The sequence below is a fragment of the Motacilla alba genome, chromosome 3, assembly GCF_015832195.1.
Source record: "Motacilla alba alba isolate MOTALB_02 chromosome 3, Motacilla_alba_V1.0_pri, whole genome shotgun sequence".
In the NCBI taxonomy this organism is placed as follows: domain Eukaryota; kingdom Metazoa; phylum Chordata; class Aves; order Passeriformes; family Motacillidae; genus Motacilla; species Motacilla alba.
The window spans coordinates 100,530,323-100,546,069 of record NC_052018.1 but is presented as its reverse complement, the minus strand read 5'-3'; the positions used below and the strand labels follow the sequence as shown (position 1 = coordinate 100,546,069).

The 15,747-nt window shown below is 49.8% G+C and overlaps 1 protein-coding gene across 1 annotated transcript; it reads left to right on the top strand.

Annotated features, from left to right (window-relative positions):
* Positions 1–980: 980 nt before the first annotated feature.
* Positions 981–14,632, top strand: LOC119698711 (TOG array regulator of axonemal microtubules protein 2-like). Its single transcript, XM_038131023.1, has 11 exons — positions 981–1,131; positions 1,857–1,989; positions 3,625–3,730; positions 4,475–4,710; positions 6,208–6,360; positions 7,515–7,632; positions 8,594–8,697; positions 10,042–10,246; positions 11,434–11,650; positions 12,793–12,879; positions 14,270–14,632. The coding sequence occupies exons 1-11, from the start codon at positions 1,035–1,037 to the stop codon at positions 14,503–14,505; spliced, it is 1,692 nt and encodes a 563-aa protein (XP_037986951.1). The 5' UTR covers positions 981–1,034; the 3' UTR covers positions 14,506–14,632.
* The last annotated feature ends 1,115 nt before the right edge of the window (positions 14,633–15,747 follow it).

Here is a 15,747-nt window from a genome sequence, read left to right as displayed (position 1 = left end):
AAATACAGAGGCATGAAGTGTCTTGCCAATGGCCTCACTCAGTCAGTAAGAGAATATCAGCTTCCCAACTTTACCTCGAAAGTCTTCCAGAGTAGAAAACTCTGTCTTGCAAAGTACACTGGGGCTTCAGACTCTCTCCTGGAGAGCAGCCTCCAGGGAAGGTGAAGCCAAAAGAATGCTTTTCAACCGGGGTGCAACCTGGAAGAAACAAAATTCAAATTCTTCTGATGAAGATTCCAGAGATCCTTCTCCTGCTGCTCCCTGCTGAGGAGCTGGCGCTGTAGAGCTGTGCTGAAGCCCCAGCCAGTGCTTCTGCTGTAGCCCCAGGAGCAAGCAGCGTTCCCGACTGCATCCCGGCTGAGGGGCTCTGGCTGCAGGGCTGTGAGCGCTGCCCGAGGGCGGCAGCAGGGCCCTCAGGGGGCAGCGCTCAGCCTGAGGGCATCACGCAAGGTTATCTGCACTTTCTTCTGGTAACTTTCCCTGCCAGCCTGTGGAACAGGAGAACAAAAGCAAAGCAGTATTGGGTTTTTCTTGTTTCTCAGGAAAAACATCACTGCAGTTTGCTTTTAAACTAGAAGAGGGTAGATTTTGATGAGATAGCAGGGAGAATTTTTTCTATAATGAAGGGGATGAAAAGCTGCCCAGATTTGCCCAGAGAAGCTGCTGTTGGGCTATCCTTGAAGGTGTTCAAGGCCAGCTTACATGGGGTTCTGAGGAACCTGATCTAGATGAGGATGTCCCTGCGCACAGGGGTTGGACTAGATGGTGGTTAGAGGCGCCTTCCAACCCCTACTCTTCTAGGATTCTGGGATTCTGTGATCACTATCCCATGTTAGTGTGCCATTGTTATACTTGAAGATCTTTGAGATAACAAAGAGATGTTACTCTGCTCCAGCAACTTTTCTGGCCCTTTCCATTGTCACCCTGTCCAGCACCCTCCACTGACAAGCTTCTCTTTGGTCCCTGCAGCCTTTAGCCTCCCACCTGTCACTGGCACAGCTCCTAGTGTGCAGAGAAAACACCCTGGTAGCGCCATGAAGAAAACGGTCGTGAGAAAGCAGGACAACGTGCCACTGCTGCCCAGTACGCCCACCCTCCGTGGGGATGACAGCTTCCCACGCAACTCCTCAGGTAAGCCTGCCCTGTGGCAGCTTTTTCCTGCAGGGGTTTGTCTTTGCACAAGGGGCACAAACTGCCTCCTGCCTCAGGCAGCACAGCTGGCATCTTGGGTCCGTGGTCTGTCCTGAAAATGAGCAGCAAATCTACTTTGGAGTTACTCCAGCTAGATAGTCTAGAGCATTTGAAGTCAATGGAAACAGAGGTCATGAGTGAAGGGTCAGGTGTGGCTGTTCCCTGGTCCTTGCTCCATGGGGATTGAGCTGGGTCCAGCAGGGTGGGTTGTTCAGGCTTGGCTTGGTGCTGTTGCGAGGCAGGTGCAGGTCTTTCCTCAGGGAGCTGCAGAGTGCCCCTGTCCTCAGGGCTGGGAGAAATCCGGGTGCTGAGACAAGAGAGGCAGCTGAGGGGTTCCCTCCTGGGGTAGCCAGTCCTGCTGTCGGCACTGTCGGGCAGGGAGTGGGAGCTCTGTGGCCTCAGGAAGCTGCCGCTGGCTGTGGCAGCTGTGGCACTTGGGAGCTGGCGCTGTGGGGGCAATTGTCAGGTTTAGCCTGGAGCTGTGCCCAGCTGGGGGAGGCTGGGAGCAAGCAAGGAGCCCCAGGAGCCAGACAGCAGGGAAGTCTCTGAGCCAGTGGCAGTGTGTGCCACATGGAGCCCTGGCTGGGAGATGGGGCTGCAGGCCACTCCATGGCGGGGTGCCTTGCCCGCGGCTGCAGCACCCATGGCCGACCCTCTCCTTACAGTGACCTCGCAGACGGCCACTGGTGCCAAGCGCCGAGAGGAGCCACTGCGTGGGCATGGGCAGAAGGACAGAGCCTTTTCAAACCCACAGCAGTCCTTGCAGGAGGCACTCTCCATGCTCGGCAGCGATGACTGGTAAGAAAGGCCCCGTTCCCTCCGTGTCCCCTCTCAGCGTTCAGGTCTGTTAGAAGCGTGTCTTGCTAGTGCCTCTGAGCCCCGAGAGCCCAGAGGGCCAAAGGGCTCTGGGGAAACCACTGCAGAGCCGTGAGAGCATAAAGATTGGAGAGCAGCCTTTGCTTGGCCTTGCTGTGCAGCAGTGCTGCAGCTGCAGCAGGTCCCTGCTGTTTCCTTGCTTTGCCTGCTGCTCCATGGAGCTGCAAAGGAAATGTTGAGGGAGGAGAGAAAGCTGTGGGCCGAGATGATTTGCTGGCTGAAGGCAGAAGCGGGATGGCAGCAGTTTTGAGTGTTGAGATTTGGGTGCCTTGGGCCACTGGCCCAGTGGGACTGAGTAAGATTCCTTCCTGCTGACAGCAATGGCAGGGACTCCTGCATGCGAGTCCCAGAAGCAGCTCCAGGGAGCTCCTCTTTTTGACAAATGGACTGAGTTGTGCATTTTCAAGTCCCTCAGCATGCCATTACTCCTGAAGGGCTCATGGCAGAAGAGAAGGGAAAAGAAATCAAATTCTCTAGGAATCTTGCACTTTGGGCATTCAACTTTTCCTTCTCACTGCTTCATATGGGCCTGAGATGTTTTGTCAACACTCACAATGTGTCCCAAAATTCTACACAGACAGAAGGAGCCCCAGAAGCGATAACCCTGTAAATGTTAGGTGATATTGCTTGTCTTTTTGATGTCTGGGTTAGTTAGCATCCACTCCCTGGTGGCTGCTTCATTCTCACAGGGATAAGCATGAAAAATTTGCCACGATGCATTTCCTTTGCTTTGCCCTTTGTCTTCTGCTTTCTCTTCCCCATTTCTCTTGGTGCCCTGTGAGGTGCCGAGAGCTTCTGCAGGTGTGGGGGGTCCTGATGACACTCGGGGGTGCCCGTGGGATCGGTCACCAGCCCTGTGCTGCAGCCCTGATGCCTCACATACCTTCCTGAGGCTGAGGGCCTGCACAAAGCAAGTGCTGAGAGAGGGAGTTGTTTGCAACTTTTAGGTAACATGTTGCTGCTGTGAGGGTTGTCATAGGTAGGAGTGTTCTGGGAAAAGCCAGAGTTTCAACAGTTTTTGCCCAGGTGTAGAATCTTAATCTTCTGGGACACATCCTGCTGCCTTTTTGGGGAATGTGTGAGGTGGAGTGGAGTGGGTGACACACAGGTGTAGATTGTAGAATGGAATCACTCAGCTCCAGAGTGGCAGTGCAGAGTCTCAGTGCTGAACTGCCTGCTGGGGCTGACAAAGAAGGAAAATGTCCCAGTAACAGCCCAATGGGATGTGTCTCAGGCACAGGTCCAGAGAGATGACAAGAAACAGCAGCATGGCCAGGCCTCACAGCTTCTAGGAAGCCGTGACTGAGGGACTTAATACCAGAGATTTTCAGAAAGGCCCCAAATGAAGACTCTGAAAGCCCCCTATTTGCCTTGTGGGTTTGTGTATGCTTTTGAGAGCCACAGCACCCTGTGGCAATGTGTTCCACGATTTTATCAAGTACTCCTTGAAAAGCACCTCCCATGGTTTGACTGAGCTGCCAGCCTGGTCATTTCAGAGGGTGCTGCCTAATTCTTGGGTAGAGAGAAAAATCAATCTTTGTGGCACTTGCCTTTCAGGGAACAGAAGAAGAAGGGACTCTTAAACATCACACACCTGGCTGAGTCCCATTCCGAAGTCCTGCTTTGTCGACTTCGTGAGATTTGCTTGGCAGTTACCAGCGAGGTGAGAACATTGCTCTGAATTGTGCCCCATACTTCATGCCCGGCTTGTAGAGTGGATATGTGCTTGTTCATCTCCATGTGTGCTCAGGGACTGTCTTCATTTCTGGTTTTAGACCTTCTATTTCTAATGTCTCTCAGCTATCTGCAGGATCTGTGTGTACGTGCAGCTGTATTTACTGGCAGGTGGCGTATCTGACACTTGTCTTTGACTGTGGTGCCATTATAATGCAGGGCAGAAACGGAGACACTAATGACATTGTATGCCAGAGTCCCAATCTCTGCCCAAGCTGTAATTGAACACTGCAAATGAGTCTGTAGACCTGAGCCTGTGTTTTCTGTTTCCTGTCTGAGTGCTTCAACTACAGGTGTTGCTTTTTGGAACAGGAGTACCTGACTGTTTTATTTTTCTGACTTGTGCTTTATGGTTTGAAAGCATCCCTTGCTTTAATTTGCTTCTTTGTGTTTCAAATCAAAGGGCCTAAAATCAAAGCAGCTGACATTCTAGAGAGTTTAAGTAGAACACTTGAGTGAAACATATTTTTTTTTTGCCTGCAGTAAGCAGGTGTGGGGCCAGAAATTGGTGCCAGAGTGAGTGCCTTTGTGTGCTTGGGCTCCTCTGCTCTTCCAGTGCTTTTCTGTTCCTCTCTACACAGTGGGACCTGTTGTGATTTCCTGGGAGTTTTGTCTAAGGAAACTGGTTTTCTTTTCAAGGTGATTCTTATGTTTCCCCTCATGACTTCCCCAGGTGACCAACCTGAGGTCCAAGGTGTCGTGCTCTGCAATTGTCACTCTGGGAGATCTCTTTGCCATCTTGAGGAAGGACATGGACTCCGAGGCGGATGAGGTTGCTGCGGTCCTTCTCCACATGGTGTGGAACTCCCCAGAGTTTATTCAGAAGGCAGCCTGTCAGAGCCTGGGGATGATGGTCGAGAACGTGACTCCTGCACGAGCAATGACTGTTCTCATGGACAGGGGAGTCAAGTAGGTTCTTCTTCTTTTAGTGATATTCTTCAGCTTCCAGTGTGTGGGCAGGGGAAGGGATGAGAGAGAGAATGGGAATGCTGGGAGGGAAGGGTCCTGTATCCTGCCTCTTCTGTGGACTCAGTGACTTGATTCTCCCATCAACCTCATTTCTTTCCCCTTGTCACCTATTGCTGCCCTCCTGCAGCCCATTAGGTGACAGAATCACAGAACTGTAGAATATGGGGAGTTGGAAGGGGCCCGTGAGGACCATGGAGTCCAGCTCCTGGCCTTGCCCAGAAGGACCCAAGGGTCACACCGTGTGCCTGAGATTGTTGTCCAAATGCTTCTTCAACTCTGTCAGGCTTGGTGCTGTGACCACTGCCCTGGGGAGCCTGTTGCAGGGCCCAAGCACCCTCTGGGTGAAAAACGTTTTCCTGATATCCAAACTAAAGCTCCTGTGACTCAGTTTCCTGCTGCTTCCTGGAGTTCTCCCAGTCTGTGAGAGTTTCCTAGACGTGGTGAAGGGTGGGGAAGTGCAAGTGCCTGCAAGGGCTAAAGATAGAGCCTTGTGCTTTTGTGGGAAGAGGGACAATTGCAGGTGCAGCTGTGAGCTCTGTTGCATATTTCACAGCGCTAACCACAGAAGCCCTGGGGAAAACCATGTATCCTCATGATGCCATAAACTCGAGAAATGAGGAGAGTCCTTGCTGGGCCATGGAGCACATGGGGACAATGTGCTGGGTGCAGCTGCTGCCAAAAGGAGTCTTGTGTGACTGTCCTGGCCTCAGAGCTCTACTTTCTATCCAACCTGATGTTTCATGTTAGCCTTGAGAGGATGAATCACTTTCCAGGCACCTTCACAGGCCGAGTGCCATGGGACAGCTGAAGCAAATGCTGCCTTAAGTGTTGGTGCTGGGCCTGATAGCTCCCAAGAGACAGTGTCTAGAGCAGGAGAACCTGGCTAAACTGACTGCCACCCTTTCCTCAGCTTTGCAATAGTGTAAAATGCTCAGATGTATCCCTTGCCACGCTTTACAAAAGAAACAGGCGGCATTGGTGGTTATTCTGCAACTTCATGGCCCACAGCGTGTTTTCCCGGCATTTGTTTTTTCCCTGAGGTCTGTAGATTTGGGAATCAATGGGTGGAAAGAGCCTCATCCTGCTGCAGCTCTGTGTACTGGGTGCCCTCTGATGGGTCAGCATGAATTGTCCTTAATTTCTAAATAATTCATATGTGATCTATCACTTTAATCTTTCTCCGAGTAAGTTTTGGGAAAGGAATTGTGTATCAGATAGCGCAGGGAGACTGAATTCTTCCCTCTTCCCTGCCGGCAGTCCTTGTGTACAATGCTAATTTAGTGTTTATCTGAGGACAGAAGCTTCTGCAGGTGTCTGAAGCTGCAGGGAGAACCCAGGCTCCTTGCCCCAGCAAGGACAGGGAGCAGGCTCTGGCCAAGGCCTGTGCTGCTGCTGCTCCTTCTCCCTGTGCCCCAGGGTTTGCTCTCTCCTTCCCAGGAGCCGCTACGTGCAGGTGCGGAAGTGTGCGGCCGAACTGCTCCTGTCCTTGATGGAGAAAATGGGAGTCACGAAGCTCGCAGGCACACCCAAGGCTGAGAGGCTGGCAGAGGTGGCAGGGACGCTTGCTCAGGACTGTCACAAGGACACAAGGTAATGAGCTTCATTTCACCTCCAAAACCAGGAGAACCCTTTTGTGTTTGGCTTGAAAGGTAAAACCACACAAGAGTGGAAACTCAAGGAAATAAGAAGTGACCTCACTGTGTGGATAAGGGTTATCAAATCATGGAATGTGCTGAGCTGGAAGGGACCCATGCGGGTCATCAAGTCCAGCTCCTGGCCATGTGCAGGAGAGCCCAAGAGTCACTTCATGTGCCTGAGAGCATTGTGCAAACGCTTCTTGAGCTCTGTCAGGCTTGGTGCTGTGACCGCTGCTCTGGGTTGCCTGGGGGAATGACTGCACTGGGTAACCTGAGGCTGGCCAGCGAGAAGGAGCATTGCCAATTTCCTGTGACTCGAAGGATTCTTTACTGAGATCCAAAGAGCTCCGATTAGCCAGTCCAACAGTTTGGATTGGCCTTAGGTGCACAAGAGAAAGCCAAAGTGCTGGCTAATGTCCACCACTGCAGGATCCCAAACATCTAGTTCATATTAACCGAAGACTTCCCTAGAAATATCTCCGAGGTCTTTAGGCAACACCTTCAGTCTTTCTAAACCTCTTCTGCAGATTTCTAGAATGCTGTTTTCTGTGGCTCACTGACCTCCAAATTTCTTCTTGAAGAAAACTGTGCTTTCCTCGTGGCAAAATCCCCCCAAACCACCAAAATCCCCTTCCTCTGATGATGAAATTCCCATTAATAGCTGCCAAGAACATCAGAACAACCAGCTGCCCCTGTGCATACATGTAGTATAGAATAATCAAAAGAAAGGATGAGGTGTTTTGTCCTGGCTTTCCTGCCAGTTAAAGAAAGGTAAATTACTGTGCAGTGGCAGCAGGACACAGCTAGTAGGCTCTGACAACAAAGCAGATGCGTTCTGCTTGTTCTCTGGGATCCTTTGATCCCACAGAAGCACACCCCAGTTTCAGAGAGAAATGGTATTTTTCTCTTGCCCCACATTCTCCTCTTGCCTCTTGTGTTCAGCTGGCAGCACTGTGCAGTGTCAGAGGTAAATCTCCTTCTTTGTTGAGTAGGTAGGATGCAATGCTTGCAATCTTCATGCAAGGATTGCACCTGATGAGTTTAAGGCATCAGCCTCTCCTGTTAACACTCTTCCTTTGTTCACTTTTCTTTTGTTTCCTTCCTTAGGCATTATGGACAGGAGATGGTGAAGATGTTACTGACCCATCAAAAATTTAAAAAGCTTCTGGAACAAGCTCTTTCCACACATGACCTGGAAGATATCCTGAGAAGAATTAAGAAGAAAGTAAGTGCTTGGCAGGAGAAATAGCTCCTTCGTGCAAGTATTGGCACTGCTAATAGGAGATCAAACATGCCCAATGGCTCTTTATCTCATTCCTCCTCTGCTGAATCATTTGGCTCCTGGGAATGAGCTGTTAATCCTCAGCCTGCTCATCTGCAGACCTCAGAGGAACTGTTATTATTAGGGAAAAAGTGGGGTTTTGAATACCTTGAATATGGGTCACAAAGAGGAAAGGGAAAGAGGAGCAAAAGGGTTTACACTCACGTGTCAGGCCTCCACCACACTCTCCCTACTCTGCCCCCAGTAAAGCAATTAAGTGACAATAGTGCTCCTGAAGATAACAGAGTCATGGCAAAAGAGACTGGAAGTAGTAGTGCCAAGGGAATGTCCCAATATACAAAAGATGTCCAGGTCAATCCTAGTTACTACAATTACTGTCTGTCTTTTGGGAATACTGCCCTGCTGTCAAGCCCTGTGGAGCTGGAAGAAGCTTGGTGAATTCAGCAGCATCCAGTGGAAAATCATTTGTTTGGTTGGGGGGGATATTGTTCTTTTTATTTACATTACAGAAGGGAGTGTGTCTTTGTGCAGGAGCAGGGAGAGTAAGCGCTGAACCAATTCTACTTCCAACACAATGGGCCAACCCCCAAAGAGTCCAATTTTTTCTGGTGCTTCCTTTAAGACCACTCCTTGCCTATCAGTTTGCATTATTCCCATTTATGCTCAAGACGAATGAATTTGGGATTTTAGACTGCTGCTCAGTATGGTAGCATCCATAACCTGCCTTGGGCTATTGAAAACAAAGAGCTGGCATCACTGAATCTGTGGTCTGTTTCTTTCTGTAAGTTAGGAAATGTTTCCCTAAGCCTTGGTAGCAATGATCCTGGTTCTGACTTGTGTTTCAAAGATAGAATTTTCTATTTTATATTCTAAAGATAAATGGGGTTTCTTTATGTCTTTGTAGGGGATGGAAAGCCAGAAGGGTGAATGCCCACCTGTCAAGGAGCCGGTGGAGGAGAGGAACGATGGCCCGAAGGAGCCCCAGGACACATTGCCTTCAAGCAAACGGTACTGAGCACTTTTGTCAGATGTGACCAAGCACAGACAAGCTTTACATGCCTCTTCCTCAGGCAAATCTTTCTGGTGGAGATGACCAGGGCCAGAGATTGTTTCCTTTCCCTACAAATGCTCTGGGATAAAAAATGTCTACTTCTGCATTGTGTTGAACACAACTTCTCTGCAGGGCTTTCCACAAAAATTGGGCGACAAAAAGACACCCATTGGTTGCAGCTCAGATGATCCAGGGCAGTGGCAAGGGCAGTGCTGTGGAGGCTAGGAGAGGGCAAAGTCTCTGCTGCCTGACTTGAGACAAGTAAATTCAACCAGGGTTTTGTTTTTTTCCTCCAAGTGGAGTCAGATGGGTGTTTCAATGAGAAGTCCCAGTCTAGAAGCAAGATGCCATTCCCCAAAGAAGCAGTTCCTATCCATATGGTTTGGCCTGGCTGATTCATGGTTTTCTTAGCCTCAAACAGTACCAAGTTTGAGTAGTAAGGAGCAAGGCAATTCCTGAGCCGTTTTGGTCAAGAGGGGTCTCAATGTGGACTTTTTGTCTTGATATTCCTGTACTTCATATAGTTTGCTTGATGGGCAGCATGTTTGGTTTATTTCCCCCTGGGCTGCAATCAGCATTTAAGACAGGAATTTGGTCCTTGCTGTCTCTTCATGCCACTGGCAGAGCTACTTGCTCCTCTGATAACAGAGGGAATTTATTTAGCTCTGTCATGCTCAGCAGTGGCAGGAAAGTGACCACATGCCTCAGGAGCATGGCTAGCATGCTCATGGAAGAGACAGGTTGATCCATGAGGATTATTGCCAGTGGATTTGTTAAGCTGTGCATCTGGTCTCTAGGGAAGCAAATTAAATGTGAGTGTAGTTCTGGCATGTCTGGCTTCCGTTTCTATCTCTGTTACTGATTTTCTGGATCCTTCAGAGATGCCCCTGTTCATCTGTTCAGATGCATCTGGGCTACTTTTCTGGATTGTCATGCCTGGGTGTAGAGACCCTTCTTCAGAGTGATGCTTTTCCTTATTATAAGACATACACATCCCATATGAGGAGGCATTTAAACTTGGAAGTAGTGTTTCTCTTTCCCTACAAAGCAATGTGTGCCTTGGAAGCCATCTGAAGCTAGATCAGATGCATCTTACCCTTGGTTTTCCTTAGGGAGCAGTGGGGAGAATGTTACTTGCAGATTGTCTCCCGTAATGATTGTCACGAGGTCCACGTTGTTTTCAGAGCCTCATCATTTTCGAGCTCGAAATCACCTCATTAGGAATGCTCCTCAAGTTGTCTGGCTGACAATTAACTGAAGGTATTATCAGCAGCAGGTCCTAATTTGGTTTTGTTTTCCAGGGTGAAGTCTGCCACTGTTGGACGCCTCCTACGCCGCCCAAAAGCCCAGGTCACATCACCTGCAGCTGTGAAAGGAAGGGAGGAGCTCCAGAAGCTTTACCATCTCCTGGAAGCCAAGGGGTTTCAGACACGGATGGAAGGAGTGGCACTCCTCCTAGACCTGTGCAAAAGCAGCCCCCAGCTGATCTCCGCCAACATTGTCCAAGTACGTAGTGTATCTTCATTGTTCCTTTCCTTTAGCTCCTCTCCCAAGCCTGCAGAAGTAAAGTGAATTCAGTGTGTCTTGGCACTACATCCTGGCTGTTTGGGACAGGCTGGTCCCTCTTACCCAGACAAATGTAATTCAGCTCCAGGCTTCAGGACAAGTTATTTCAGTCCAGCTGTATTTGACTGGCAGGTGCCTATTGCTGCTGTTGATCAGATGATGGCAGAATTTTCTGCTGGTGTAACTGCTGCTGTCTCCTAGTCCCAGTTGAATTATGTGAAGGGAATCCAGCCATTGAAAGCATGGCCATTATTCTCTAGACAAAAAAAAAAAAGTTTGCATGGGGAAGAGAAGTATCAGGCTGGGTTGGTTTAAGCGAAATGTTTTTAAAAGGATACCGCTGTAAACTCCATCTTGTCTTGCACAGGCACAACTCTGGCTGCTCATTTCCATCCTCAGCCCTATTCCTCTTGGTAAAGACGGTGCTCACCCTTGTTGGGAGGCCTTTTTTCTCTTTGGAAAAGGAAGAAAACAGCTAAGGACAGACCCACGCTTTCTCCTCCCAGTAGCTGCTTTTCCCCTTTTTTCCAGAATATGGTGCCTGATACTGTGGCTGTCAAGGGACAGAACGTGCTCTAATGAGAGCTGTAGAGCACATTACATTTCAGAAGTCTACCTGTTAGTTAGAGAAATGGTTTGGATCCTGGAAGAGTTGATCAGAGCCCTGCCCTTCTGCAGACACAGGTTCTGAGACAGACAAAATAAAACTTAGCTCTCCTCCAGCCACAGTTTTGGCACAATCAGAATTGCCCTCAGTGCTTGAGGCAACTGTCTAGAAAAATGGGCATTGTAAATATCAGCTTCCATACTTTGCAAGCAAAGGTAGACTTTTGAATTAAAGAATGGAATTGATTTAAAGATTTACAGGTGGAGAGAAACACCCTAGGAACTATTCTGTCCCCAGCCAAAATTCTTAAAAAGAGATGACAATCTTTCAAGCAGCATCAGGTTGAGCAGCCATTCCAGTGAGTGGCCCACAGGAAAACGGTGAAATTGTGCAAGCAAGGGCTGACCTGACAGAAAGGATCTCTTTCATCTTTTACATTGCTGAGTGCTCATTTCTACATCCCCTCTGAAAAAAGGGCCATATTTTATTCCAGCTTTCATGTTGTTTATTCTCTTCCCAGATTTTTGATCATTTTGTCCTGAGAATATCTGACACTCATAAGAAAGTGAAGCAGAAGGCGCTGGACGTGCTGGCAGAAATCATAGGACTCCTGGCAGATGCCCTGAACCCGGTGATGATCCGTTTGGTTGAAGGGATAACAAAGAACCTAAACTCCAAGGATCCCGGGGTTCATGCCGCAGCTGTGAAGGCACTGGACCAATCTGTGGTTCATCTAGGTAAGGCTGAGCCCTGGCATGGACTCTCCTCAACTGTGTCTCTGTCTCTCCAACACAAGAGAAGGCTGAGTGCCTTGGTAGCTGCTGTTGTCTGTGGAACGCTGCAGCTGACCCCCACCAGAAGCTGCGCAGGTGCAGTCCTTATCCACCAGTCCCCAACAGGCTGGAATGTGCAGCAGCATTTCCCAACAGTCCCAGGCGCCCTTGGCTCTGTGCCGCTTGTCTGAAGACAAAGCCCTGGACTCAGCTTTGCTACAATTCAGGGGCAAAGGGGCTTTGGAGTTTGCTTGGGCCCTGTGTGACTTCCCAAATGAACAGCTTTGCTGTTGGCATGAAGGGACAGCGGCCCATCAGAGCTTCTGCAGAGCAGCCACCTGGAAGGCTCTACATTTTAGGCATTAACTGCCTCTTTTCCACCTTTCTTCTTTGTCTTCTTTTTCCAGAGGGGAACTTAGGATTCACCAAGTTAATTTCGTTCTAACAAACGGGTCTAAATCCAGCTGTCAATGATGCCTTGTCCCACATGTTGTTTTGCATGGGGCAAGATGGCAATAGCAAATAGCTGCCTAGGCAAGGGCTGCTGTAAATTCCTTGGCCACACAGATTGATGTCAGCTCCGAAAATGCCCCACTGGGGGAATACGCCTGAAAAATGGAGTGTTGAAGAGGCAGGTCTTCGGGGGCACTTTCCACTTGCTCCACCTCAGCTGCTCTGTGAAGTCATGAACGGCCTGACTCAGCACCTTTCTGTGTCCCAAGATGGGCTTCTTCCTTTTTGCTCTGGGATGCAAAACCTTCTACCTGCTTCCATGTGACTGAACTCTTGAGGTCCCTGGTGGGAAATGTTTTGACATAGCTCCTGGTAGAGCAGACAACTTTGGATTTACAAATGTGAAAGGAGAGCTTTTCTTTTGGAATTTTGAACCCTGCCAAGTAAGGTAGGTGGAAGGAAGGCAGGAAGGAAGGAAGGCAGGAAGGCAGGAAGGAAGGAAGGAAGGAAGGAAGGAAGGAAGGAAGGGATTCAAAAAGGAGCAGAAATTGACTGAATTGTATAAAATGGGGTTGCCCCTGCCGTTTCTCTTCCCACTGTCCTTTCTCCTATGGCCTCAGAAGAGTGAGCAGAAACGTGTGTTTCACTTGTAGATGAAGTATCACTGATGAAAGAGCTCAGCCACCAATGGAGCCAACTGAGTGGCCAAGCTCTGCTGGATGTCACAGAGCGGATCACAGGTATGGCCTCCCCTTCTAAGCCAAGAGGTTTCTGAGGGAGTATTTCCAGGGAATGCCTGAGAACAGACAGTAGAGGAGCTCCTCCAAATCAGGAGGTGCTGAGCTTGTCCCTCCTGCCCAATGGCCAAGGCAGGTGTATTTGGCAGGCTTTCCCGGGCTGCTGCAGAGCTGTGCAGCATCTGAGATGGGGGCAGCGCTCGGCCTCGGGGCTGAGCTCTCCCTGGGGCTCTTCTCAAGTTCCATAGTGACCAAAGTCTTGAATTGCATTTAAACTCAAATGAAGTCCCATTTTAAAATGGGTACCAATACCCTTTTCCTGCTTAGCAGAATTGGTTTGGGGGCCTTTCAGGAGCTGTTGGAATGTTGAGGACTGCTGGTGGATGAACAGCATAGAGAAGATGAAGTCTCTTCCACCACAGAATAGTAATTGGCTACTACATAACATTTTGCCTGATCAGAAAATAAGACTGGTCTCCTGAGCATTTCAGGCTTTGATCTCGCAGCCAAACCTGCCATGCAAGGAGCCTGTTGGAGGTCAATTTTTGCCTGTGTTTGCTGTAGTTCAGTTCAGCAAATGAGCAGAGAGCAGATTGCAGAGACAGTGTGAGAAAACACTGGTGTTCTGGCTAGATTTCAGTCCCCCGTGTAGCCTTCTTCTCTCTCTATGCCCCTATTTCAGTGCACATTGTAAGAAAAAATGCCATTCACATTGGGAGGGGAAATGCCATTCAAATGTGGAGATGCTCAAATGCCAGGGCAATGGCGTCTGGGTAATTCTCTGAGACACCTTGAGGTTTGAAACAGCTCTTGGTTGGAAGCCACAAAAGCATTCAGCCAAAGACAGCAGCTAGCCACTGATGTTTCTCTGCCAGCTGTCAAGCAGCAGCCATTTCTGGTGGGCTGGAGTTTCGAAGGGTGTTCTAATAGTGCCCTTTGCTGTGTGCCACTGAGCAAAGGGAAGAGCCAGATGAGACCTTTGGCCCTTGACTTCAAAGTTAAAAACTAGAATGATTCCTTTTATTAGAAATCTCTCAATTGCCTCTCTAGGGTGCATTTTCAAAACTTCCATGTGGGTTTAGACAACTTGTTAAAGGAAATAGAAGGCAATTTGACGTTTCATTCATTGTTCATGCAGAAACCAATTGTGAAAAAATTTAGTAAAGGTACAAAGTCTGCCACAGGTACAAGGCTCTGGTTGGAGAAATGAGTCCTGAGGGGTTGGTGGTTGTGTTTCAAGGATGATCAGCTGCTTTGCCCATTGCTGGGTCATGGGGCTCTGTCTGCTATTTCACTGATCTTGGCCAGAGAGGCTTGCAAGAAGCAAAACCAGAGGCAGATCCTTGTTTGCATTGAGGCTGGTGGTTAAGAAGCTGTGTCTCTCTCCTGGCAGTGCTTGTGGAATGGGTTTATGCCAGGAGCCCTGAAGTGGTCCAGCGCTACGCCCTGCCCGTGCTCTGGTCCTGCCTGGAGAACAAGGCGCTGCCTGTCCGAAGCGCCAACGTCTGCGCTGTGGTCACCAAGCTTGCCTGCGCCCTCTGCGAGGCGATGGGCGCCCAGATAATTACTTGTGCTGCCAGCAAGCCTCCACACGTGCAGGACAACCTCTCCAGCCTTTTGGGCTGGTGAAAGCATCGTGTTCTCCAGAAAGCGGACCAAGTTCTGAGTTGGACACCTCTGGACGTGACATTTTAGCTGTGCCAAAAATGACAATATACAAAGGAAGGGTGTGCATCTGCCCCTGCTCTCATGATCACCCTTCCTAGTCATGACATGGGAGGCTCGAAGCAATTGCAGACCGAGGAAAAGGTGAAGGCCAAGCATGGATCAGCATGGACCAGCATCACACAGAGGAAAGCGGGGAGGTGAGGTATTCTCTGTTGGGAGGAAGGGTCTTGTGGCAGCCCAGAGAGGTTGTGCACATTGGGCTGTGCACAATGCACACAGGGAAGAGTTGTGTCCTGCATGTGCCCCCTGCAAGGAGCTGTGCTGCTGCCAGTGCCCCGTGCAGCTGTAGGGCTGCTCAGCTGTGGGGCAGGGAGAGGAGCAGGAGGGTGCCTGTGCAGCTGAGGCATTCCTGGAGAGCACCGGCCTCTGGGCTCCCTGCTGTCCCAGGGCAGCCCAGAGGCCAGGCTGTTCCTGTGGTAGCTCCAGGGAAGTGGCTCAGGATTTTCTCCGGGCCTGCTTCAAGGTGTCATCCAGGAGGAGCATGCTTCCCTGTGCAGCTGTTTAGAAGTTTCCAGGAAGTCTGTCCCATGAAATATGGAGCTTGAAATGCTTTAGGTTTGCATTGCGGGCTCTGATACATTTTGTGTCTCCACTTTGCAGGCCTGACTGGCTACCCTCTGGCCAAGAGGTTTTCCCTGGCAAGTCCCTCCATGCTCCTTCCCTCCAAGCTGCTGCTTCCCATCCAGAGGAGCTCTCCTTCTCCAAGCCAAGCAAGATGTTCCACGGAGAGCAGGAGACTGGTAAACTCAGCACCGGCTGTGATGAAGAGAGTAAAAAGAAACAGGAGCTCGCTTCACAGGGAAATGGATGCAAGGTAGGAAAACCAAGCAATGTCCAGTGTGGTGAGTTTTCAGTAAATTGATGTGCTGTTGGCAGAGCTCTGAGACCTCTTCCCTGACAGGAACTGACCCTTTCAGTGAAGTTTTTACAGGTCCTGGTTTGGCTCTTTAGCTGGGCCAGAAATGATGGGATACTAAGCATGGGTGTGCATCTGCCCCTGCTGCCTCCAGCCCCATTGGTGACCATGGCATGGGGGCCCTGGAGCAAGTGGGGCAGACAGAGAGCTTGCAGAGAGCAGCAGGGCAGGGAGCTGTGCTTAACTTCCTCGATGCCAGTGAGCATGAGGTGATGGATGTGTGGGAG

Bases quoted from the DNA above. Each gene is read 5' to 3' on its own strand.
- LOC119698711 (XM_038131023.1), top strand. From the start codon at position 1,035: ATGAAGAAAACGGTCGTGAGAAAGCAGGACAACGTGCCACTGCTGCCC. The intron at 3,731-4,474 runs GTGAGAACATTG...TGACTTCCCCAG, and splicing joins GCTTGGCAGTTACCAGCGAG to GTGACCAACCTGAGGTCCAA. The intron at 12,880-14,269 runs GTATGGCCTCCC...CTCTCCTGGCAG, and splicing joins TGTCACAGAGCGGATCACAG to TGCTTGTGGAATGGGTTTAT.